Source organism: Sorex fumeus, unplaced genomic scaffold, assembly GCF_029834395.1.
Source record: "Sorex fumeus unplaced genomic scaffold, SorFum_2.1 ptg000265l, whole genome shotgun sequence".
NCBI lineage: Eukaryota > Metazoa > Chordata > Mammalia > Eulipotyphla > Soricidae > Sorex > Sorex fumeus.
Window position 1 is genome coordinate 30,617,678 of NW_026606322.1, and position 22,647 is coordinate 30,640,324.

General features: G+C 38.3%; 1 protein-coding gene across 1 annotated transcript; it reads right to left on the minus strand.

The window, feature by feature from the left end:
* Positions 1–14,763: 14,763 nt before the first annotated feature.
* Positions 14,764–15,207, minus strand: LOC130018478 (keratin-associated protein 15-1-like). The gene has a single exon (XM_056109170.1). It carries the CDS (start codon positions 15,205–15,207, stop codon positions 14,764–14,766), a length of 444 nt encoding a protein of 147 aa, XP_055965145.1.
* Between the last annotated feature and the right edge of the window lie 7,440 nt (positions 15,208–22,647).

Sequence of the window (22,647 nt, forward strand, 5' to 3'; positions counted from 1 at the left end):
CCCCATTCGCTCTCAATGGAACGACCATCTCCGAATGCAACAGCTATGTGTACCTAGGTCGAGAGGTCAACATGACAAATGACCTGGCACCTGAGCTGCGCAGGAGGAAGAGAGCGGCTTGGAACGCCTTCAAGAACGTCGATGAAATAGCTAAGAGGATGAAGAACCTCCGGCTCTGGGCACATCTCTTTGATTCCACTGTTCTTCCTGCATTAACATATGCCTCAGAGACCTGGGCCCTACGCAAACAAGATGAGAACACTATTCAGGTCTCCCAAAGAGGAATAGAAAGAGCTATGCTTGGAATATCACGTTTCACTCAAATGAGAAAAAGAATCGGGAGTTCTGACATCCATCGACGATCAAGAATCAGGGACGCTGTCTCATTTGCCAAGGTGTCGAAATTCAGATGGGCTGGTCACGTAATGAGATTTAAAGACGACCGCTGGACTAGAGCTGTTACCGACTGGATTCCACGGGATGTCAAAAGACCGCATGGCCGCCCACCTTCCAAATGGTCAGACTTCTTCGTCAAGATCATGAAGGATCGGTTTGAGGCCCTTCATGTTCCCAGAGCGAACAGATGCCATTGGGCTACACTAGCACGCGACAGGGACAAATGGAGACGTTACTGGTGCCCGCTCGAGCAAATCGACGACTAATGGGAAGTTAAGTGATTAAGTGTTGTGATGGAGTTTCTACAAGGATATTTGATATATAAAATTGACCGGTAACAACAAAATTTGAGATATTACTAATTGATGATTATATATAATTGTTGAAATATAGGATATCTCTGAATTTACGAAAATAATGGCCAAACTAGATGAATCCAAGTCTTTCATAATTAAACATATTCAGCAAAAAAAAAAGCTCAATATTTCTAAGGGCATGGCATAAATTTTCACTCATTTTACTCTACATTCACAGCATCTAGTTACTGTCAGTGTCACGGTCCTCCCGTTGTTCATGTTCATCGATTTGCTCGAGTGGGCCCAGTAACGTCTCCATCGTGAGACTTGTGGTTACTGTGTTTGGTTATGAACGTAAATAATTTAGAATTTTTCTTATTGCAGACTCACTTATTACTCAATTTCAAAGCATAGCAAAAATATTCTGGACTTTCATATGAAAGAACAAAACTAAACTGTTGCTTATTCTCATTATTCTTGCTGGTTTGTTTTGCGTTCTTTGTAATTATATTAAATCCAGTTACTTTACTCAATTGCATACTAATTAGGAATTTCTAATTTGGAAATCATAAAAATATTGTAATTAAATGGATTTGTTGAGAGTGCACTCTATGTTATATAAGTAGATCATTTTTCATTTAGACAGTCTTCATGAATCATGCTTGTCTATGTGCAAAGTCATCAAAATTTAACAAGATCTATCTTCAACTGGCCAAGTGGGCACAGTACTGTGCATAAGTATTTCTCATATGGGGCCATAAGGCTATATGTATGTCTCTAGCATATTCCAAAAGGGGCCACAGGTGAAAAACCACATAAATTGAAGACACATGGCATGAGCTTCAGGGACACAGAAAGGAAGGGGGTCACGGTTGTCAAAGGTGAGAAATCCTACTGTATTCTCTTTTATACTATAATCTTTAACTTGTTCTTCATATGCTCAAGAAAACGTTCTTGGATATTTCATTTTATGTACTGCTATAGCATTTAGAATATTTTGAAATATTCATTATAACCTCTCCTTAGTGATATAAAATATATTTGTACAAATGTAGTTAGTTATTCAATAGCTCAGGTTCCTAATACTTGCATGCTGCATTACCTAAGATATTAGGAAAAACAATATTCTTTATTTTTCTTAATTTTAAAATGTTAGAAATCTTCAGTAAGTGTAAAAGTCAGTTTATCGCTTTGAAGGTTGTGACAGCTTACCATATTAGGAGGAATGTGCATTGATTTAGTTAATGTATTCATTGCATAATATAAATTTGGTTAAAAATAAGAATTTTTAAGGTAGAACTGAATTTACAATATACTACTGATAGCCTCCCAGACAAACAAATTTAATAATCTGACCTCAGATGTTTTACATATAAATATAAATAATCACATACACATGGAGATATATTCTTATATTTTCTACATTTTTATGCACCAAAAACAAGTGAATGTTCTGCCAGCTGATTGTTTCTATGGCTTATGAGAACATTTTCTAATATTTGTTAAAAAGTAAAAGCAAAAAAGTTGCTTTTATAATTTTTGTTTTGATTTTGTACTCTATCTGTTAGTGCTCAGGGGCTGCACCTGTTTCTGTGCTTCAGGGCTCTCTGGCAGTTTTCTGGGGGCCTTGTAGAGTCACAAATCAATCTCAGACCTCCTGAATGCAAAGAATTCACTCAGCAAATTGATCTATCATTTTAGCCAAAGGCTTACTTTTAAAGATAACACAACTCAGTGATTTTACTTTTGACTTCTACCCCAGGAATAAAGGACACTCATGCAAAAAGATATATCCATACCTATGTTCACTGAAACACTAAGTATCATTGGATATAGAAACTACCTGAATGTCCAATGTAAGATAAATAGATAAAGAGGTGGCATATTTACACCATGAAATACTATTCAGCTGTCAAAAAGGTGAAATCACACAGTTTATTTCAATTTTGGATTAATGGAGGGTATCATGCTGAGAAAATAAGCCTATGGGAGAAGGGCATATACCAGATAACTTCACTCATTTGTGTAGCAGAGGGATATATGAAAAGGATATGTATCTATATATCTGTGATATATAGATAATACCAATTGTTAAAAAACTCTGGGTACTGGAATATAAACTGAGAACAAAAAAATTTGGGGGTAGTGGTGGATAGACTGGATATGATGTGGGGACATAAGTGGGAGAAATCTTCAGCACTAAATAGTGGCAAGAAAACTGTGTGTAGCACGATTAAAAATGTCAGTAACATTCAAAACACTACCTAAGCTATGATAAGTCAGTTAAGAGTTCTAATACCTTTTGTTGGTCAGAAAGATGAAAAATGATACAACATGAGTAAACATGAGTTTCACATATTATTTCAGAGATGCATCTTGCTAGTTCATCAAAGCATTATTCACAAGATATGAGAATATGACAATATACAACCTTTGAGTGGATGACTGGAGAAAGGATGACATATATATATATATACATGTACATATATATACATATACATACATATATATTACTGTAGCACTGTCTTCCTGTTGTTCATCAATTTGCTCGAGTGGGCACCAGTAATATCTCCATTGTGAGACTTCTTGTTACTGTTTTTGGCATATCGAATACACCACAGGGAGCTTGTCAGGCTTTGCCGCGTGGCCATAATACTCTCGGTAGCTTGCCAGGCTCTCCCATAGGGGTGGAGGAATCGAACCTGGGTCGGGCACGTGCAAGGTAAATACCCTACCTGCTGTGTTAGCACAGCGGGTAGGGCGTTTGCCTTGCACGCAGCCAACATGGCCGACCTGAGTTCAATTCCTCCACCCCTCTCGGAGAGCCCGGCAAGCTACCGAGAGTATCTCGCCCGCATGGCAGAGCCTGGAAAGCTCCCCGTGACGTATTCGATATGCCAGACACAGTAACAACAAAGTCTCCAATGGAGACGTTACTGGGCTCGAGCAATATATATATATATTATATATAATGTTATTCTAAAAGAAAATGAAATTCTGCCATTTGCAGCAAGATGCTAAGCCTAGAGAGTATTATATTCTGTAAAATGTCAGATAAAAAAGATAAACAATAAATTATTTAATCGATATGTCGATTTTTCAAGGGGACGTGCATGCCCAGTTGTGTTCAGGGCTTACATCTGTTTCTGTTCAGGTAATACTCCGGGAAGTTCTCCGGGGCGAGGAAAGGAGGGTCATAAAAAGTGCCAGGACTTTGAACCCAGGATAGTAGCATACAAAGCAAAGGGCAAGTGCCTCACCTCCTGTACTATATCTCAGCTCCTGTTATGCGTGGATTGCAATTTTTTTTAATAATTGATTCAAACAAAGCAAAAAAAACTCAAAAATCTTAAAAGCTTGAGAACAAATATCTCTTACCAGAACAGAAAGGAGGGAGGAGGGGATTAGATGGAATGAAATGGGTCAATTTTATGAAGTAGGATGGAAAGAAGATATTGGGTCACTGTCATCATCCTTCCATTGTTCATTGATTTGCTCAAGCAGGCCCAGTAAAGTCTCCATTGTGACAATTGTTACTGTTTTTGGCTTATCGAATACGTCTCAGGTAGCTTGACAGGCTCTGCAGTGCCGGTGAGATACTCTTGGTAGCTTGCAGGGCTCTCCGAGAGGGGCGGAGAAATTAAACTCGGGTCGGCCATGTTGGCCCCTTGCAAGGCAAACACCCTACCTGCTGTGCTATCGCTCCAGCCAGATATTGGGTACAAAGAAAAAAAACACAAATGGAATACGAATTCAAATTTTCAAATAAAGGTTGGGGAGATAGTGCAGTGGTTAGGGCATGTGGCTTGTATTCCCAACTTATGTCGGATTTGCAGAAATGCATGCTCTCCCTAACACCACTGGTATAGTTCTAGAGGCATCGATGAGTACAACCCAGGACACACCAAGGCTTAGAACCCTAAGGCCTAACAGTACATTATCCTTGGTCCCTTGCTCTGAACTGCTGCCTTGGTTGACCAAATGTCACTCAAAGTGGACTGCTGGACCCCTTAAGGACAGCTTGGGAGTCCCATTTAAAAAGAAAACAATTTTCATATAAAGTTTTTAATTAAAAATATACTCCAGAAAATTACATTATATTTAGGTTATAGAATGCAATGATCAAAGTACATTCATAAATTTCCACTAATTTCAGTTTTTTATACAATATTTCTGAAACTTGTTAGCAAAATCCTTCTGCCCAAATCAGCTTTCTACTTCAAGCATTTTCCCACATGCCAAGGGCAAATGAGAATGAATTTTCATCTTTCCTCAAACATGTGCTTTGCACATTTCACCTCTTCTGTTTCTTTACCTATGACCTTACCCTGCCAGTATAAATGCATTTTCCTCTAGATCTTAATATGAGCTTTCCTTGTAAGAAACGTATACCAATTTTTGTTTATTCTCTAGTAATAAACTCAGTAATGAGTCCAACTAATGTTAGTTATTATACAATGTTGCTGATAGCTATATATTAATTTTTTTATATTTCACTTAAATTGCATCCTTCAGTACCCAATGTAAGTCCTGAAACATAGCGAGGTAAATACAGATTTGTTGACATAAGCTTGTTTTCTCAATAGTATGGGAATATTTGACAAATACAGCAGAAGGGGGTTAAAGTAAAATTCTGATACGTTGAACTTAGAGTTGAGATACTTAAAGAGCAGAATTCATAATAGCAGCTTTGAAGTGTAAGTATGAAGAAATGTAGTTTACGTTCATTTCACTTCCTCAGTAGATACTGAAAGATTTAAATTACCTTTTGTGGAGTGTACAGAATGAGACAACAAACTGAAGAAAGCTTTTAGAATACCCATGAGACACAGAAGCAGAGTCAATAGACCAGCATTTTTTTTAACTCAAATTGTTCAGGTTTATTTGAAATATAGTAGAACACTAGAAAGTCTAACTACTAATTTTTTAGTTTAGGTGATCAAAGAGTGAAAGTAATCTCTACATATAAACTGGCATTCTGAAATTAAGAAGCTTACCACAAAAATAATACCTTTTCTCTGTTATTATGAGAAAAAGTCACTATAATCGTAAATAAACATAGTTACAGCTACTTTATACATATGCAATAGCAGAGTAACATTTACAAAGTAAGGAAGTTGACATTATTCTAGATTTATGAAGCTTAAATATGAATATTGGGAAGCCAAAATTCATAACCGTTCATGAGTAATGAAATATACTGTCACATTTTTACTGTCCTATTGCCAACCCAAATAAGAGGTAGTGTTCCCTATCCCTTAAGAATGGTGCCACGAAGCTCATTCCCAAGATCTCCATCTATATTAAGAGGGAGAAAATTTTGCCTGCAGGGGGCATTTGGCAATATCTGGAGATATACATATCATTGCTACATCTAGAGTTGAAGGTTGTGGTGCTAACTGCATCTAGTAGAAAGATGCTGCATTGTTTAAAACACAGTGCAATGAACAAAATAACACTATATTAACGAAGACGCATCTATCCCAAATGTTAATAGTACCAAGAGTTACAGAATTTGGTTTAAGTGCAGAAAACAAGTAGTAAAGAGGTACAGCAAAAATTCCAGGGGGGGAAGCACAATGAAAGTAAATGATGGTTGGAAGACTCGCTTGGGATGGTAGATGTGTGCTGGTAGATGGTAGAAAGTAGACTTATGGACCAAACATGATGGCCGCTTAGTACCTGTATTGCAAACCATAATACCCAAAAGAGGAGAAGGGGAGAGAGAGAGAGAGAGAGAGAGAGAGAGAGAGAGAGAGAGAGAGAGAGAGAGAGAGAGAGAGAGGAATGCTGTGCCTGCCATGGAAGCAGGAGGTGGGAATGGGTGGAGAAAGGGGTTGAGGTTGCAGGAGGGATATTACTGGTGATGAAGAATGGGCACTGGTGGAGGATTGGGTACTTGATCATTGTATGACTGAAACATAATCATGAAAGTTTGTAAGTCTATAACTGGATCTCACGTGATTCATTCAAATAAATAGCATTGTTATACCATTGTTCATTGATTTGCTTGAGCAGGCACCAATAATGTCTCCATTGTGAGACTTGTTGTTACTGTTTTGGGCATATCCAAGAAGCCACAGAGAGCTTGACAGGCTCTGCCATGTGGGCGGGATACTCTCGGTAGCTTCTCAGGTTCTCCAAGAGGGACAGAGGGAATTGAACATGGGTGGGCTAAATGCAAGCAAACATCCTAGCTGCTGTGCTATCGCTCCAGCCCAAAATAAATAAATAAAACTAAAATAATGTGAATGAAAAAATGTTATGATCAGATAAAACTCAAGATGAACAAATAGATTAAGTGATTTTGAAAATAAATTCTCTGGACATAGTCTTCTGTCCTAGATAACTGGGTTAGTATTCTCTCTCTTTCTATTCTCTCTCTCTCTCTCTCTCTCTCTCTCTCTCTCTCTCTCTCTCTCTCTCTCTCTCTCTCTCTCCACATCATATATCACCATGAAAAATGTACCCAACACAGGTTTAGATTTTGAGAAACTTACATTCATCAAAGAGAATCGTTGAGATTTAAAAGGGAGTTATTACTTTGATATTTATCATTCTAGTGGTATAATGATACACATAACTCAACTCCCAGCACACACACGCACACACATGCACACACACACATATACATACATACAGGCACACCAATATAGAGTGCTTTTTCTCTTCATTGGCAGGTTCTGTAGGACAGGCATAGACCTTGTGATGATTTAGTAGAGCCATTTGTCCCTGTAGCGTGCTAATGTAGCCCAATATTTGTACAGGATTTGTCCAAAACCCGGGACAAATGGTTTGAGGCTCCAGGAACATGAAGAGCCTCAAACCATTTGTCCAGGGCCTTGACAAAGAAGCCTGACCATCTCATAGTTGGGTGGCCACCATTTGACGTCTTGTGGAATCCAATCGGTAACATCTCTAGTCCAGCGGTCATCTTCAAACCGCATTACGTGTCCAGCCCATCTGATTTTTGACTCCTTGGCACAAGACAGCATCCCTGATTCTCGATCATCGACGGAGGTCGGAACTCCGGATTCCTTCTCTCACTTGAGTGAAGCATGATACTCCAAGCAAAGCTCTTTCAATTCCTCTTTGCATGACCAGAATAGCGTTCTCATCCTGTTTTCATAGGGCCAGGTCTCTGACACGTATGTTAGTGCAGGGAGAATGGTGGAGTCAAAAAGATATGCCCAGAGCCAGAGGTTCTTCATCCTCTTAGCTATTTCTTTGGCACTCTTGAAGGCGTTCTAAGTCGCTCTCTTTCTCCTGCGCAACTCAGGTGCCAGGTCATTCTTCATGTTGACTTCCTCGACCTAGGTAGGCATACCTGCTGCATTCTGAGATGTTTGTTCTGTTGAGAATGAATGGAATGTCATGAATGAGTTTGTTTTTCATGAACATTGTCTTTGTGAGATTCAGCTGCAGTCTGACCTTTCCACACTCTCAGTTGAAGTCGGCGAGCATTTGTGTCACTTGGCTAATGTTTGGTGTTATTAGAACGATGTCATCAGCAAAGCAGAGGTGGTGTAGCTGCCGAACGTCACAGAGTCAGGGATATAAGTCTCAAAGTATACAATAAGAATTTCATTAGACTAATAACTCAGCAAATATATGTTCAGTGAGTGCCAATTTCAACCAATTTTTAAGCGATTATATGAAGAAAGATTTATGAGCAGATATAAACATCTCAAGCCCTGAGATTTGACATATATTTCAAGTGTATATAAAATTTTGAAAAATATTATGGAAATGTTTGAAACAAAGAAAATAAAAGAAAGTTTGCACAATGAAAACGCTTGACAGTTTTGCTAGGAATATTTGTAAAATGTCATGTCGTGGTATCTCCAAGGGAACCAGAGAGACAGATGTGTTGCTATCTGTGTAGAATTTGGGGAAAACAAAGAAAAGTATATTCTCTTATTTTCTTTAAAATGCTATGGTTAGAATTGGCAAGGGTGTGTGCTTCCTTTGAGTCAAGAGCTACATCTCCAGGGCAAATAATTTTTTTAAGTGAAGCAAAGTAGTTTTATTAAAAAGATATGTAGAAAGATGTGAGGAGAGAGAGGGACAGAAACAGGGACAGAGAGACAGAGAGACAGAGAGAGATGTGTGTTCAAGAGACAAGGTCTTCTCCAGAGTGGAAAAAAGGGAAAATGGCTTTTGGGAGAAGGTTACATACAATTTCTTCAAATTGTCTTGGCCTGGACGAAGGCCTTGGACTCTGGATGACTCTGTTCTAATCTTATTACAACCCTTAGACTTTCTGCTAATGTCTACCCAGAGGGGTTGAGTCCGCTACCTGGAGTCTGTAGCATTGTAGTACTGTCCTCCCGTTGTTCACCAATTTGCTCAAGCTGGCACCAGTAACGTCTCCATTGTGAGACTTGTGGTTACTGTTTTTGGCATACCCAATATGCCATGGGGAGCTTGCCAGACTCTGCCATGTGGGCATGATACTTTCGGTAGCTTGCAGGGCTCTCTGAGTGGGACGGAAGAATCGAATCTGGGTTGGCCATGTGCATGGCACACTCCCTACCCACTGTGCTAGGTTTGGACTCCTTTTCTAGCTCAGTTTCTCTGACAAAGCACTCAGGATGTTATTCAGGTCTTTGGGCTACTTCAAGGCTGGGACATTTCTTCTTAAATTTTATTATTTTCCGAAAATTACTGGCTTGGTTGCCCTCCCCTTATCTGCCTGCAACATTTCTCCCCAAAAGATCTCACTCCCTTAGATATTTAAGTGGTATGTGGGTGATGGTCTATTTTCTATAAGATCTTCAGGTGAACAAATGGACACAGATGCTGCTTATGTGTATGAAATCACATGCTACCTTGGTATTAATGGGTTCCAGGCAATGGTCTATTGGGTTTTAGAGTTCCTATTTTGAGAGATGAATCAGGTAGATCAGACTAAAAATGAATGAATAAATAAATAAATAAATAAATATTAGGCCCTTCAGGAGAAAAGCTTTTCCAGGCTCAGAAAAGGCAGAGAGTTTAAGAGAACAATGAAACAGTAGACACAGTAGATACTTTTATTCCTTTCTTTTGCATGCTGATGAAGTTAACTGAAGCGGATTTTTTTCTTACCTAGTGTAATTGTATAAAGGATCTGTCCCCCCCCCCCCCCCAAGCTCAGAAGCTTGAAGTAGTTTTACAGGGAGGGCAGTTAGGACAGAGAACGGATCACTATCACTATGAAAGTTGGAAATGAGTGCTGAAAGGAGGTAAAGTGATATAATGATACCCTTTCAGTTAGTGGTATTGCAAACCACAGTGCCTACAAGGAGAATGAGAGAAAGAGAGAGAGAGAGAGAGAGAGAGAGAGACAGAGACAGAGACAGAGACAGAGACAGAGAGACAGAGACAGAGAGAGAGAAGAAAAGTATCTGCCATAGGCAGACAGGTAGATAGGAGAGGGTTCATGGCAATGGAAGAACTTTTGAGAAATAATAAATCCTTCAATACTGAAATTGCAAGAATTGAGATGTAGGCCTTAGAAGATCTTCCTGGGGCCAGTGACAGATCTTGAGGAGGCTGAATTCCACAGAGACACAAGCTTCAACAGAGATGGAGACAGCTATCAAGAACCTAAAGGAGATTTATGACACCTGAATGATGCCTACCTCTGCCAGAGAAACTTGAGACCAAGGCAACACCATCTGGCAACCACCCTAGCAAGGAACTCTGTTTTTGTTTTGTTTTGTTTTGGTTTTTGTTTGTTTGTTTGTTTGTTTTTTGGGTCACACCCAGCAATGAACTCTTAGTTAGCTAGAAAGCCCCAGGTGGAGAGAGGTTGGAGAGACCCTACAAAAGCTACCTTGAACAGAGGTAGGGCATGCATATGCTGCCTGAGCCCATGTGCTGCTGATGCACACACGGCCAAGCACGTGCGGCATCCAAGCATGTGTTACCACATCTTCCCTCTTGAGATGTGCACTGGAGTTCTCTCCACCTTAGGAAAAATCCCCTTCTCTCTCACTTTGTCTCCTTTTTTCCTCTTTCTAAAATACCTCCAAATAAAATGTTTTTTATTTCACTGCTTATCTACTCCTGAAATTCCTTTCTATGAGGAAGACAAGAGCCTATAAACACTGTGTAAGGCCTAGGATTGACTCTCCTTTCCTGAAAAGAGCAAATCCTCACTCCGTCCTGAATCCTAGTCTTCCCAGCCTGTTCTGGGGTAGCAGATGGAGATCAGGAGAAAGTGACCTTCTCGCTCCTCTCCACCTCACATAAGCCACTTGTGGTGGCCCACTGACTTCAATAGGGACAGACCGGGTTTGGGGGGGTGAGGGCAGTGAGGCAGGCAGAAGGGACACTGGGGACATTGGTGGTAGGGACTGTGCACTGATGTTGGTCCAGTGTTAGAACATTGAATGTCTGAGACTCTATCATGAACAACTTTGTAACTGTGTAACTCACAGTGATTCAATTAAAAGAAACAACTCGGGAGCTTAAGAAGTTAGAGTTTACTGTATGGTTTAGTAGATGAGTACAGGTTCCTCCCAATGTCTAGGCCTTGCCTTTAATCAGCATGCAATGTCACTTATCATGATTTTATCTCATCCTTAAAAATACAATTATCATGAGTTTTGTATGCAAATCTTTCATACAATTCTCAGGAACCCAACAGCCCAGGAAAATCTACTTTTGTGCTAACACTACTATATGAGGCTTTCCAAATTATCTCCAAAGAGAAGTGTTAGAAGGGAGATTTGGGGCTCCAATAGTTTCAGGACAGATAACTCACTTGGAATCTGCACAATTATTAAATTGCTATGTATAATTAGAGGACATAGCAGGGGCACAGGGTAGTGACATGACTCTCCTGATAAGTATACTGTCTCCTAATTAGAGAGCTGCTGACCCAGGTTTGCAACACCGTCTCTAAGAAATTCATCCGAGATGTTTACTGAAACATATGGTGAAATACTTTACAGCTTTAAGTCAACCTTTAAAAAAAATAAAAATAAAGATAAAATTCTGATGTGGACTGAAAAGAGAGTACGGTGGTGAGTGACTTGGATGTGGTCTACCAGGTTCAGTCCTGGTACCCCGTATGGTTCTGAGTTCTTCCAGGACTGGTCCTTAATTGTTGAGCCAGAAGTGAGACCTGATCACTGGCAGGGGTGGGCAGGTAGATAGGGACGGGGCCCCTATAGCAACGTATTCTGGAGAGGGAATAAAACCAAGTAGCCCTAAGGCTGTCAGTATCCACTAAGTCAGTCAGGACATAGAAACTAAGGCCTGAGAAGAACATTAAGGGGAGGCAGAAGACACCCAGAGAAGACTGGAGTCCCCCCACCCCCACAAGGATCTCCTTCCCTTGAAGAAATCCAGCAGGAACAAAGACCAGGAAAGAAATAACAAATAAGACCATCAACTGCTCCCAACTTTATCCCCTTGACAACCACCCAGGGACAGAAATACCTAGGTAGTAGAAAACTCCATGTGGGGCAGTGTAGGAGAAACCCTAGGAAAGCCAATTTGAACAAAGGAAGCAGGCACAGATGCTACTTGAGCCCACATGCTTCCTGTGCCCATGTGTTACTTCCGAGTGCATGTGGTTCCTAAGCACATGTGTCATCTGCATCTCCCCTCTTGAGATGTGGACTTCCTGTCATATATAACGCTGGGGCGTGTACTGGGACTTCCTTTCCACTCTGGAAGGACTTGTTTTCTCTTGAGTGTATTGTTCTCTGTTGCCCCCATCCCAACAACCCCTTCTTCAAAGCTCCCAAATGAAACTTTTTTTTTTTAACTTCACTGCTTGTCTTCTTCTGAAATTCTTTTCTGAAAGAAAGGTGAAGGCCCCAAAAGACCTAGGTAAGAAGATCTAGCTTCCTTGTCCTGCAAGACTGGCTTTCTTGTCCTGCAAGGAACAAGGCTCACAGCAGACTCTTACCAGTCCTAGGATTTCTCCAGCTGTTCCTCAGGGCAGAGGTGGAATGACAGAAAAAGGCAGATTATCTTCTTAAGGCTGCTTCCTCTCTCAGATCACTTCACATAAGTCACCCATAGACCACACTGGTATTGGCACCATCATCTGCGTCTTCCCTCATCCCCCAAATATTTCTGAAATGAACAACTAAGTTATATTGATACCATTGATCTAAAACATCCTGTCAGACAGAAGGTCTTTCTTGTCAATATCTTTTCTTCAGTATTTGTCTTGATCAGGAAAATCTAGAAACTATGGGAGAAAGAAAAAGAAGGCATAGTAATAAGAGTGAAGAGATTAGATAAAATAATGCTCCTTTCGGCCTTTGGTGGATTGTGGATTCCAATAAGAACCCTGAAATTATAATAAAGAAAGAGTTTGGTGGGGTTATGGAATTCGTTTTTTGCTTAAATTGGAGTAGATTCACTGATACGTAGTGAAAATATTTCCTTTTTTCCTTTTTTTGGTTTTGTGGATTTTTGAGCCACACCTGGGAGTTGACTTGTGTCTTATTCCTCACTCTGCATTCAGGAATTTCTCCTGTCAGGGTTCAGGGACTTATATGTGATGCTGGGAACTGAACCTGGATTGGCTGTGCATAAGGCAAGTGCCCTACCAGCCCTTTAGTACATTGAGTTTAAAAAGCAAATGTGACCATTAAGGGATTTTCAGTTCCTTCTCACATTCGGTGGTATCATTAGCTTTAAACTCAGTGAGACGTAGTTTGGATTTGATAACTTGTTGTCCAAGAGGACAGAATAATGTTTACTGAGTTCCATCACTGAAAATTGTTTCTATTAAAATTTGAGAACATATGTACCACTTTTTAGTCTTGATGAAAATCAGAACAAATATTAGGAATGTGGAAACTGAAAAGGCAGCTTTCAGAACGCTCACCACAGGAAGTACTAGGTATTTTCCTTTGAAGCTTCCACTTCGTTTTTACCAAGAGCAGATTCTAGCCTTTTCTTGACTGGGTTCTGAGCATGACCTGGACAGTGAGGCAGGTCCATTTCTGTGAAAACTGGGACTTTTTTTCCTGGGTGGTTTACCAAATTTTCTCAGAACTATTATGAAGAAAATTCATTTAACCCCAATTTTCCCCTCTGTTTTCTTCTTCATTGAACTCAAACTGGATTGTGATATGGGTTCTTCCACGCTTCTTCAGCCAGCTCTTCATTTTCCCTGACAGGTGTTTTCCCTAACAGCCCTTTTTCATGTGAAATCCTATTTGACAACTCTCTCAAAGGACAACAACTAACACATTAGATCAGCAAGATTGATTTTTTTTATAAGTAGGAAGATACAACTTTTTTTTCTATTTTTCAGTAATGCGTTTTAGGTGACTTCCTCATACTTTAAAAAAAAAGGCTCTGTTCTTTGTATTCCTTTTGAAACTCATTTTTTTTTTTAAAAATCTCATTATTGCTTTTGTTACAGATTGTGAATTAATATTGTTTTGCGTGAATCCTGTGCAGGCAGAGAATTAAATATTTTCCTCATCATAATGCCAGGAGTAAAAAATCACAACACTATTTTTAAGTTTCCAAGGCATGCCTTATAAAAATAAAAATTTTCTGAAGCAATTATATGAACAATGAATCTATGAGGAGGATATAAATCTCTTAAGGTTTGATCTAGGGCACACATTTCAATTCTCCTCTAACAGTACATTTTTTCTATGTAGCAAAATTGTAATAAATCATATGAAATTTTTTTTTTCAATTTCAGCTAATTAAGATGGTTTAAAGTACTGGCTGCAGTTACTAAAGTTTCTAAAGGAATAAAATTTGAAAAAAAAAAGGAAATGGAATGCCATCATTTATGCAAGAGAAATTTATTTTAAATGCCATAGCTATTTGAAACACATTAAAGACTCCTAAGCGAATAATAGGAGAAGACTTAGAGAAAATAATTACAGAAATGGTTCTGAACATTGGCATAAGATTGAAAGGAGAAATAGAGCTCATGTTGTCAGATTTAGAAAAGTTTACTTAGTCCACAGTAAATTTTCCACTTCTGGGAGGACTATGCTGATTGTACAGATGCTCGGGGATCCCAGAGCGAGGACCCATTGAATTAGGAAAGCTTTCTAATACGCAGATGTCGCCAGGAAATGAGGGATCTTCAGTAGGTGGATCCAAAACAGGGAGCTCCAAAGGATGGTTGGTAGCAAGTTGGCTGGTAACTTCTGGAAGAAAAGAAGTTAGGGCTTGGACGGCAGAAGCTGGATCCAAATCCTGGAGATTGGAAGCCAGTGTTTCCATAGCCAGAAGATCCATAGCCAGTATTCCCCCATGCCACGGGTCCGGCGCAATTTGTTTGACAGGGACTGCAGAAGATAGAATTCTTCCGGCGGAAGCAGGATGCTGGGAAGCTTCTGGTGCCAGAGTAGGATGGCTGGAAGTTGGCTGGCTCAAAGAAGTTCTCTTGGCAGCCGCCGTAGGGAGAAGGGCCCATCTGGTAGGCTACGTTGCTGGGATACAAAGACTCATAGCTGGAAGCTGGGTTCCCGAAGCAAGCTCCAGGAGAGCAGGAGGAGAAGTTTCCAGAACTGTAGTTGTAAGACATGGTGTCAGGAGTTGTCTGTTCAGATGATCTGCAGAGCATTTGTGAGTGAACATCCCCTTCTATCACAGACACTTATATACCCTGAGGATCGGTATAGAAGCACGTGCCCATTTTAATAAGAATGCTTAATTAGTCTATGGTCAAAATAAAATGCATTAACCTTCAAAGTGCTTTTCAAAGCAGACGTTTAAATAAAAGAATTCATTGGTTTCACAAAGCAATTGTTCACAAAGTAAAGGTGTCATTTCTCATTCATCTAGCTTGGGTCAATGAACATAATTATAACATAATTGTATCTATATAAGATTGACGTTTCATCCGATCTTTTTAAGATATTGTATTGAACAGTCAGAAGTGCAAACCTCGTTGCTTTTTCAAACTCTAAACAGTACTTTGTAGTCTGGAGCAAACATTTATTTAGTTCCCAGTTTACAAAACCAAAGGATCACAGAAAATAAAAATTCTCAATGTTTTTTTTCCATCTTGTGGGTCTTACAGAAAAAGAAAATCCCAACATACAACTTTTTATTGGTAGTATAATACATGAGTATCTGACACTGGTAGATATTGTCTTATGCCACGAATATCCAAGCCATTCTGTGCACATAATTGGTTTATATATCTGAATTAAGGGTAGGAAATTTTCAGAAGTACCTTGAAGATGACATTTTAAAAACACTTAAGTTGAGGTTTAAAAGATAATATAGTGGGTAAATTGCTTTTTTAAAAATTTTTTTTGTATATTGACTGACCCCAGCCTAATTCCTGGAATTGCATCACATATCCTTCCCCCCACCCCCCTTCACCAAAAAAAGAATTCCAGCATACAAAATTTTATTGGTAGTATGGTACATGAGTGTCTAAGAATGATAGTTTTTAGTTTTCTTATGGTACAAACATCCAAGCTATCCTTGAACACAGAGCCAGGTGTAAGCCCTGAACATAGCTGCATGTAGCCCCCCAAAAACAAACAAACAACACACACTTAAGTCAAAATGCTCTGAATTTTGACTTTCTTCCTACTTAATCAAAAACTTTTGGCCACATCTGGCTATGTTTGAGGCTTACTGCCGACTCTGTGTTCTCAGGGATCACTACTGGCATTGCTCTGGAGACTGTATGGAATACCAGGAATCAAAGCCAGGTTGCATGTATGCAAGAAAAGTGCCCTGCCTGCTGTATTATTTCTCTGGCCCCTTTGTCAGTACATATTTTAAAAATCTATCCATCCCCATCAAATATAACTAAATTCGATAGCATAGTGGGTAGGGCATTTGCCTTACACGGGGCTGACCTGGGTTCAATTCTTCCGCCCCTCTCGGAGAGCCTGGTGAGCTACCAAGAGTATCCCTCCCTCACGGCAGAGCCTGGCAAGCTCCCTATGGTGTAGTCAATATGCCAAAAACAGTAACAGCAAGTCTCACAATGGAGACATTACCAGTGCCCGCTCTAGCAAATCGCTGAACAACTGGAGGATAGTGCTACAGTGCTAATATCACTGAGAACAAACTAAAATCTCTGCATGAAGCATGGCTATTCCTCTCAAAAGGAATAGTCTTCTGTTTGTTTATAGAAGGTAAAGCAAAAAAAAATTCTTAGAAAAGTATCTACCCCACATGGACTTTAAAAAAGGATAAAGTATTTGGAGAATCCATGGTTAAAGATGACACTTATAAATAAAATTATGGTGAATCAAGACAGCAAAAGGATAAATGCAAAACAGATATAACACCATCTCTGATTTGGTTCATCTATCAAGTGACATATCAATTCTTCTGTGAGGAATAACAGTGTAAGTATTTTTCTAGACTCATCCATAGAGTTCACCATAATTAACTATAAATTGGGTATTACTCAAAGACATATCTTGAATTTTCCTGTGGGAATGGGCAAATCTCTTCATATTATTTTCCAAAACAATTGTATTATCCAGTGAAAATGAGCTGAAACTCATTCATTCAGGAATTGAGATTAGTAGGCAGAAGTTTTTAGAGAACAACATTCATCTAAAACTCAGAGCTACTTTTGAAGGTAATGAGATTCCTAACTTGAGGGCACTGGAAATATCTAATCAGGCCTTTGTAATGGGATTCCATTCAGGTAGAGGACTGAAGATTTTGTTAAGCTTCCTTCCAAATTGTTGACTTCATGGTGAGAACATTTTTTCGTAGAAAAATTGGTCTTAAATCATGTTTAATTTATAAGATAACACATTTTGTCCCTGGTTTCTAAACAAACAATCCTTATTTATTAGGCTTCTTAATTATGAATAGTGAAAGCATTCTAATAGATTCTAAACCTTCCTACTTTATTTGTCAATAAAATATTGAACATAAAAACATCTACATAAATATTTAATGCACCTAAATTGAATTTGCCTGCCAGCTTCAATGTCATCACTCTTATATAAGCTATTTTCTGTTGAAGGATATTCTATGAGACATTAATTAATCTTAAACATCATTTTTCTCAACAAAACTGAAACTTTGCACCCAATCCATTTGCTCAGGTATGGAAAAGGGAAACATTTTTGTATAAAATGAGCAATCAAGCAATATAGAAGCTACAAGAAGATCAACCTTCTGGATCTCTCCTCTTCCTCGAAGCATCAATCTTCATTACCTTACCGCAGAGAGGTGGAATATAAGTTATAGAACAAGAAAAAAATAGCTAGCCATTCTTTTAGAAATTTTGTAATACTTGTCAAAATACCCGAAAGCAATTTTTGTCAAGCTGATGCATATTGCTTTTGGAAGACAAGAAAGAATCTAAAGATGGCTCCTTCTACTTCATATTGCAGCACAATTGTATTATAAACTTTCTTTCAAACAAGAAAACTTTCCAGAGCCTCTGGAAACCTTTCAGTGGTAAACTATCTCTCATTGGATTTCTATGTCTATCTGATTAGAGATATAAATGCAATGGGCATTCTTGCCACATGATTTTTTTCCTATTCTATTCTTAACGATTTTTCAGAAGCTTACATAAATAACCTGTACCAGACCAAAAGAGCACAACATTTTATAAAGTCAACTCCTATAAGAGCAAGCACACACAGGGGAAGAAAGAATAGCTATAGTCACACTTTTGTTTTTAAAAAACAAAGTGGGCCTTTGAAAGTGCTCTATCTCTCCTTGTAAAGACCTGCTTTAAAATAAACACTAAAGTCTGATGTGAAAAATTATCTTTTAAGGTAAATTTCTCTCTAATGGGGTCTTGATCATAGTGCAAACTCAATTGCACTTTGCTTCTCAATAAGTTGACTCTAATAATCTGCTTGCAGTTTTATCAAACGTATGGGGGAAAGGGGAGTCTCAGTTAATATTTCAATTCAGCTAACCAAAATGAGATCTGATTTCAAACATGCGAATATATCTAGCATATAACCCTTGGTGCTTTCTGATGATGCTCTTTGTTAAGTAAACTTCTCACTTCCCTGCAACAATCAATGCATGTTTTTGTTCCAAAGAAATGAGTACAAATAGTTAGTTAGCAACTTTGCTATCCAGATGGCAAGGCGTTTGAGACAGATTGTTAAAGGGTATCAATTATTTTTAATTAAGCTGGCTTCCCTCAGCCAGAAACTGTCTACCTCCAAAGCACTTCCTTGAGTGATCTGCTGAGTGACCTCTGGTCAAGGAAGATGACGAATCGCTTTGAACAATCCACACTTTTATCTGAATTTCAAGACCCAAATATGACTGCACTTTCCAGTTATAAAGCGACAAAACCTGCATATGTTGGACTAGGATAATCTTTTCATTTCAGTTAAAAGCAGGTACTGTGGTTTCTGGGTGCCTTGTTGCTGACACACCCAGAAGGGTATATAAACAGCCCAGTCCAAGAAGTCATGTTCAAACTCAGAATCTTAACTTTATGTTCCCAGTCAATATGCCCTATAACTTCTGCTTGCAAACAACTTCTCTGGCTGTGTCGGGGGCTAACTCTATTACTCAGGAGTTCCCCTTCTTACCCCTGCACCTTATCCTGGAGCATAAACCTCCACTCTCCTTCCAGCTGGGGTCCCTTTTCTGCTGTGTCTGACAGTAGACCAGCGATGAACCCACAAACTGCAGGAAGCCCTGTGGGATGCCCATTTCCTGTCAGTCATCCTGTTCCCAGCCAATTGCCTCCACCTTCTGCACATCCTGTCAGTCAACTTTAGCTGGGTGGCTGCGTTGTGGCTACCATGTTCAGGCTTCTACATGTGGCTCCAGACCACATCTGGATGTGGCTTTGTAGCCCGTGTTTGTGTTTGTCCATCAGCAGTTTGTAGGCCCAGTTCTTTTTACATCCTGAGGTGGTGGAACCTGATTTGACCACACTGTCTCTCCTCTTGATGCTGCCAGTTTGTCTCACCACAGACTCTCTGGGTCTGACCTCTACAAAGCGTATGTTTGAACAAAACACTCGCTGGTTTTAGAAATTTCATATTATAATACTTGATATACTAAGACTGGTTCCATTTAATCTCTTCTCCTAACATGAGTTTCTAAATTTGATTTCTACTGCTAACTCCTGTGGATTCGGAAGAAATTTGAACTTTAGAAATTAGAAAATTATTGTCGAAGACAATAAAGCTGCTTATTTGTAGTTATGCAGAAATGCTAGCTCGAAGCACATTCCTTTCTGAATACAACTCATATCTTTCCCTTAATTCATTTCTTTCACATAAAATTATGCAATGAAAAATTATTGTGAACTTAAAAATGGTACATGATGTGCACACATTTGCCTTAATGCTATTTGCATACTCTGTGTCTTCAAAACTATTTCTGAACATCTGGCTGATGTTTATCTCTCTTTTATTTATGATTTAAATAAATTACTTTTAAAAAGTAAAATGGTCCAGTGTTTTTGAGTTTGGAAGACATGATTCCATCTTTTGTATCTACTATATCCTTTAATTTCTCTATACTATAAATCCTAGAAATATTTTCAAGATGATAAACTCACAAACTTGAAACCTGGCTTTTTGATCTGTAGGAACTCAATATATGTATTCAGTGCATAATATATAATATATAATCTATTGCATATATATGTATTGCATATATATGATATAATATATATTTTGCAATATATTATAGATCTATGTATATAATTAGAAACTAAAAAGGATATTAAATTGACAATATTACATAATTTAGGAAGAAACACCATAAAATATATTATAAAATATTTCTGAAATCAGAGTGAGGATTTCAGTAAGAAGCATTATCAAAATATATTTAGAAAAGGTTGTAATTTGACTTTACTGCTATATAAGAAATCAATACCTAACTCACTGCAACACTTCTGTTTTTGCATACAGAACGCTAAACGTTTCACATAATCAAATTCTGTAATTCTGATGAATTTCAACTTCGATCCTGTTGTTTCGTTTTAGTTGTTTGGATAATGTGTGAAGAATAAAGCAAAACAAAAACATGATATTCAAAATCAAAATATTCTCTAGTGACAGACTTCAGCTACATATCCCAGCAGTTGATGATACTTGAGTCAGCAGTTACATTTTACTGAAATGTTTTATCCATTAAGTAAAGGACAAAATTACTGAAGGTATAGACGACCTAGAATCTTACCCACAGGGAAGTCATATGTCTTGTTCTATAGAGTTTGTCTCAGCATCCAGGCCTACTTGGAAATTTTGTCTTATATTTTACTCTTTATTTATAACCAATGTTAACTGAATTAATAGATGGGATAAATTATTTGTGAAATTTAAACTTTGCTTTCTCCATGGTTTCATTCAACTAAAGTACAAGATTCTTAATAAGGAGCAGAGTTCTTATTTTAACTGAGGTTAAATTTGAAGGAAAACAAGTCACAGTCTATATTAACTTCGCTTATCTTTTATTTTTTTCGCTTATCTTTTATGAGTAAAAACCAAGTTATCATTTTTATTTTAAAGACAGTATATAGAGAGATCATTCTAAGAGATATAACATTCAGTCACCAGCACACTTGTGCAGCTCACAGACGTCCTAACCTCAGTCAGGTTTTTTTACTACAGCCTGCAAGATCCACGGAGCAACCACTAGGTGGTGGTAGTGAGAAATGTGAGCGTCAATGGTTATATACTACCTGAAATACAGACTTGAAATCGGGACTGTCACAACAGAATAAAGAGACTGTGGATTTTTTTCCACTGTTGTATTAAACCATCAAATGTGTGTATATATATATATATATATACACATATATATGTATGTATATACATACACACATATATGTGTAATGCATTCATGCACACACACATATACATATACATACACAGTATTGTTTGGAAACATTTTTAAATTTTTTAAAAACTGTTTACTAACAAGAAAAATGAGCTTAAACTACAAGTTCTTAGTAATGAAAAGAGTGAATGATGAATTTCTGTTACAGAAGCAAGTTGATGGTAAATATATAACTTTCATATATTCGAGGTCATTTGCAACCCATTGTAGTAGAAAATATAACTATATTATTCCCCACAGGAAAAGCAAAATACAATTTTATTGGATAAATTTAATATTTTTTCTTATTCAATTTTATGGGCTGGAGCTATAGAACAGCAGGTAGGCCGTTTGCCTTGCACGCGGCCAACCCGGATTCAATTCCTCTGCCCCTCTCAGAGAGCCCAGCAAGCTACCAAGAGTATCTCTCCCACCTTGCAGAGCCTGCAAAGCTCCCTGTGGCTTATTTGATGTGCCAAAAACAGTTATAAAAAGTCTCACAATGGAGACATTATTGGTGCCTGCTCAAGCAAATCAATGAACAATGGAAGGACAGTGCTACAGTGCTATTAAATTTTACAACTTCCTTATATGAATTGGGTAAGAGTGGTGGGCAAATATTTCCTGCCCCCACCCCCGACCCCAGTATCTGGTATCTCTTTTCATTCTGGTCATAATTTCTTTTGTGATGCAGATGCTTCTTGATTTTAATTTGATATGGTTCCATTTGTTTATCTTGCTTCTGTTTTCTTAGCCAGTGGCATTGGATCATTGAAGATGCTGTCAAATTCAGTGTCATGAATGATCCTGTCTATTTTCCTCAATATGATTTATGAATTCAGACCTGAGATCTAAAAATTTAATTTATTTTGAATTGACATATTTGTAGTGTGAGATAGAGATCTAAATAATTTTTTCCCACACAAGGTGACCAGTTTTCCCAAAACCAATTTTTGAAGATACTTTTCTTTCTCCACTTTATGCTGTTGAAATACAAAAATACTCCTGTCATGAGTATTTTTTAGATGAACTGCATTGAATCTTTATATTGCCCTGGGTATTTTGCCATTCTGATACTATTAATCCTTTGAGTTTATGTTCAGAGGATGTTTCCATTGCTTACAAAAGTAATTTGAGAAACAATGAGTGTGCATAGTAATGTGGCAAGTTTTTAAATCAATATTCAGAAATCTGTAGCATTCCTATACAGAAAAAA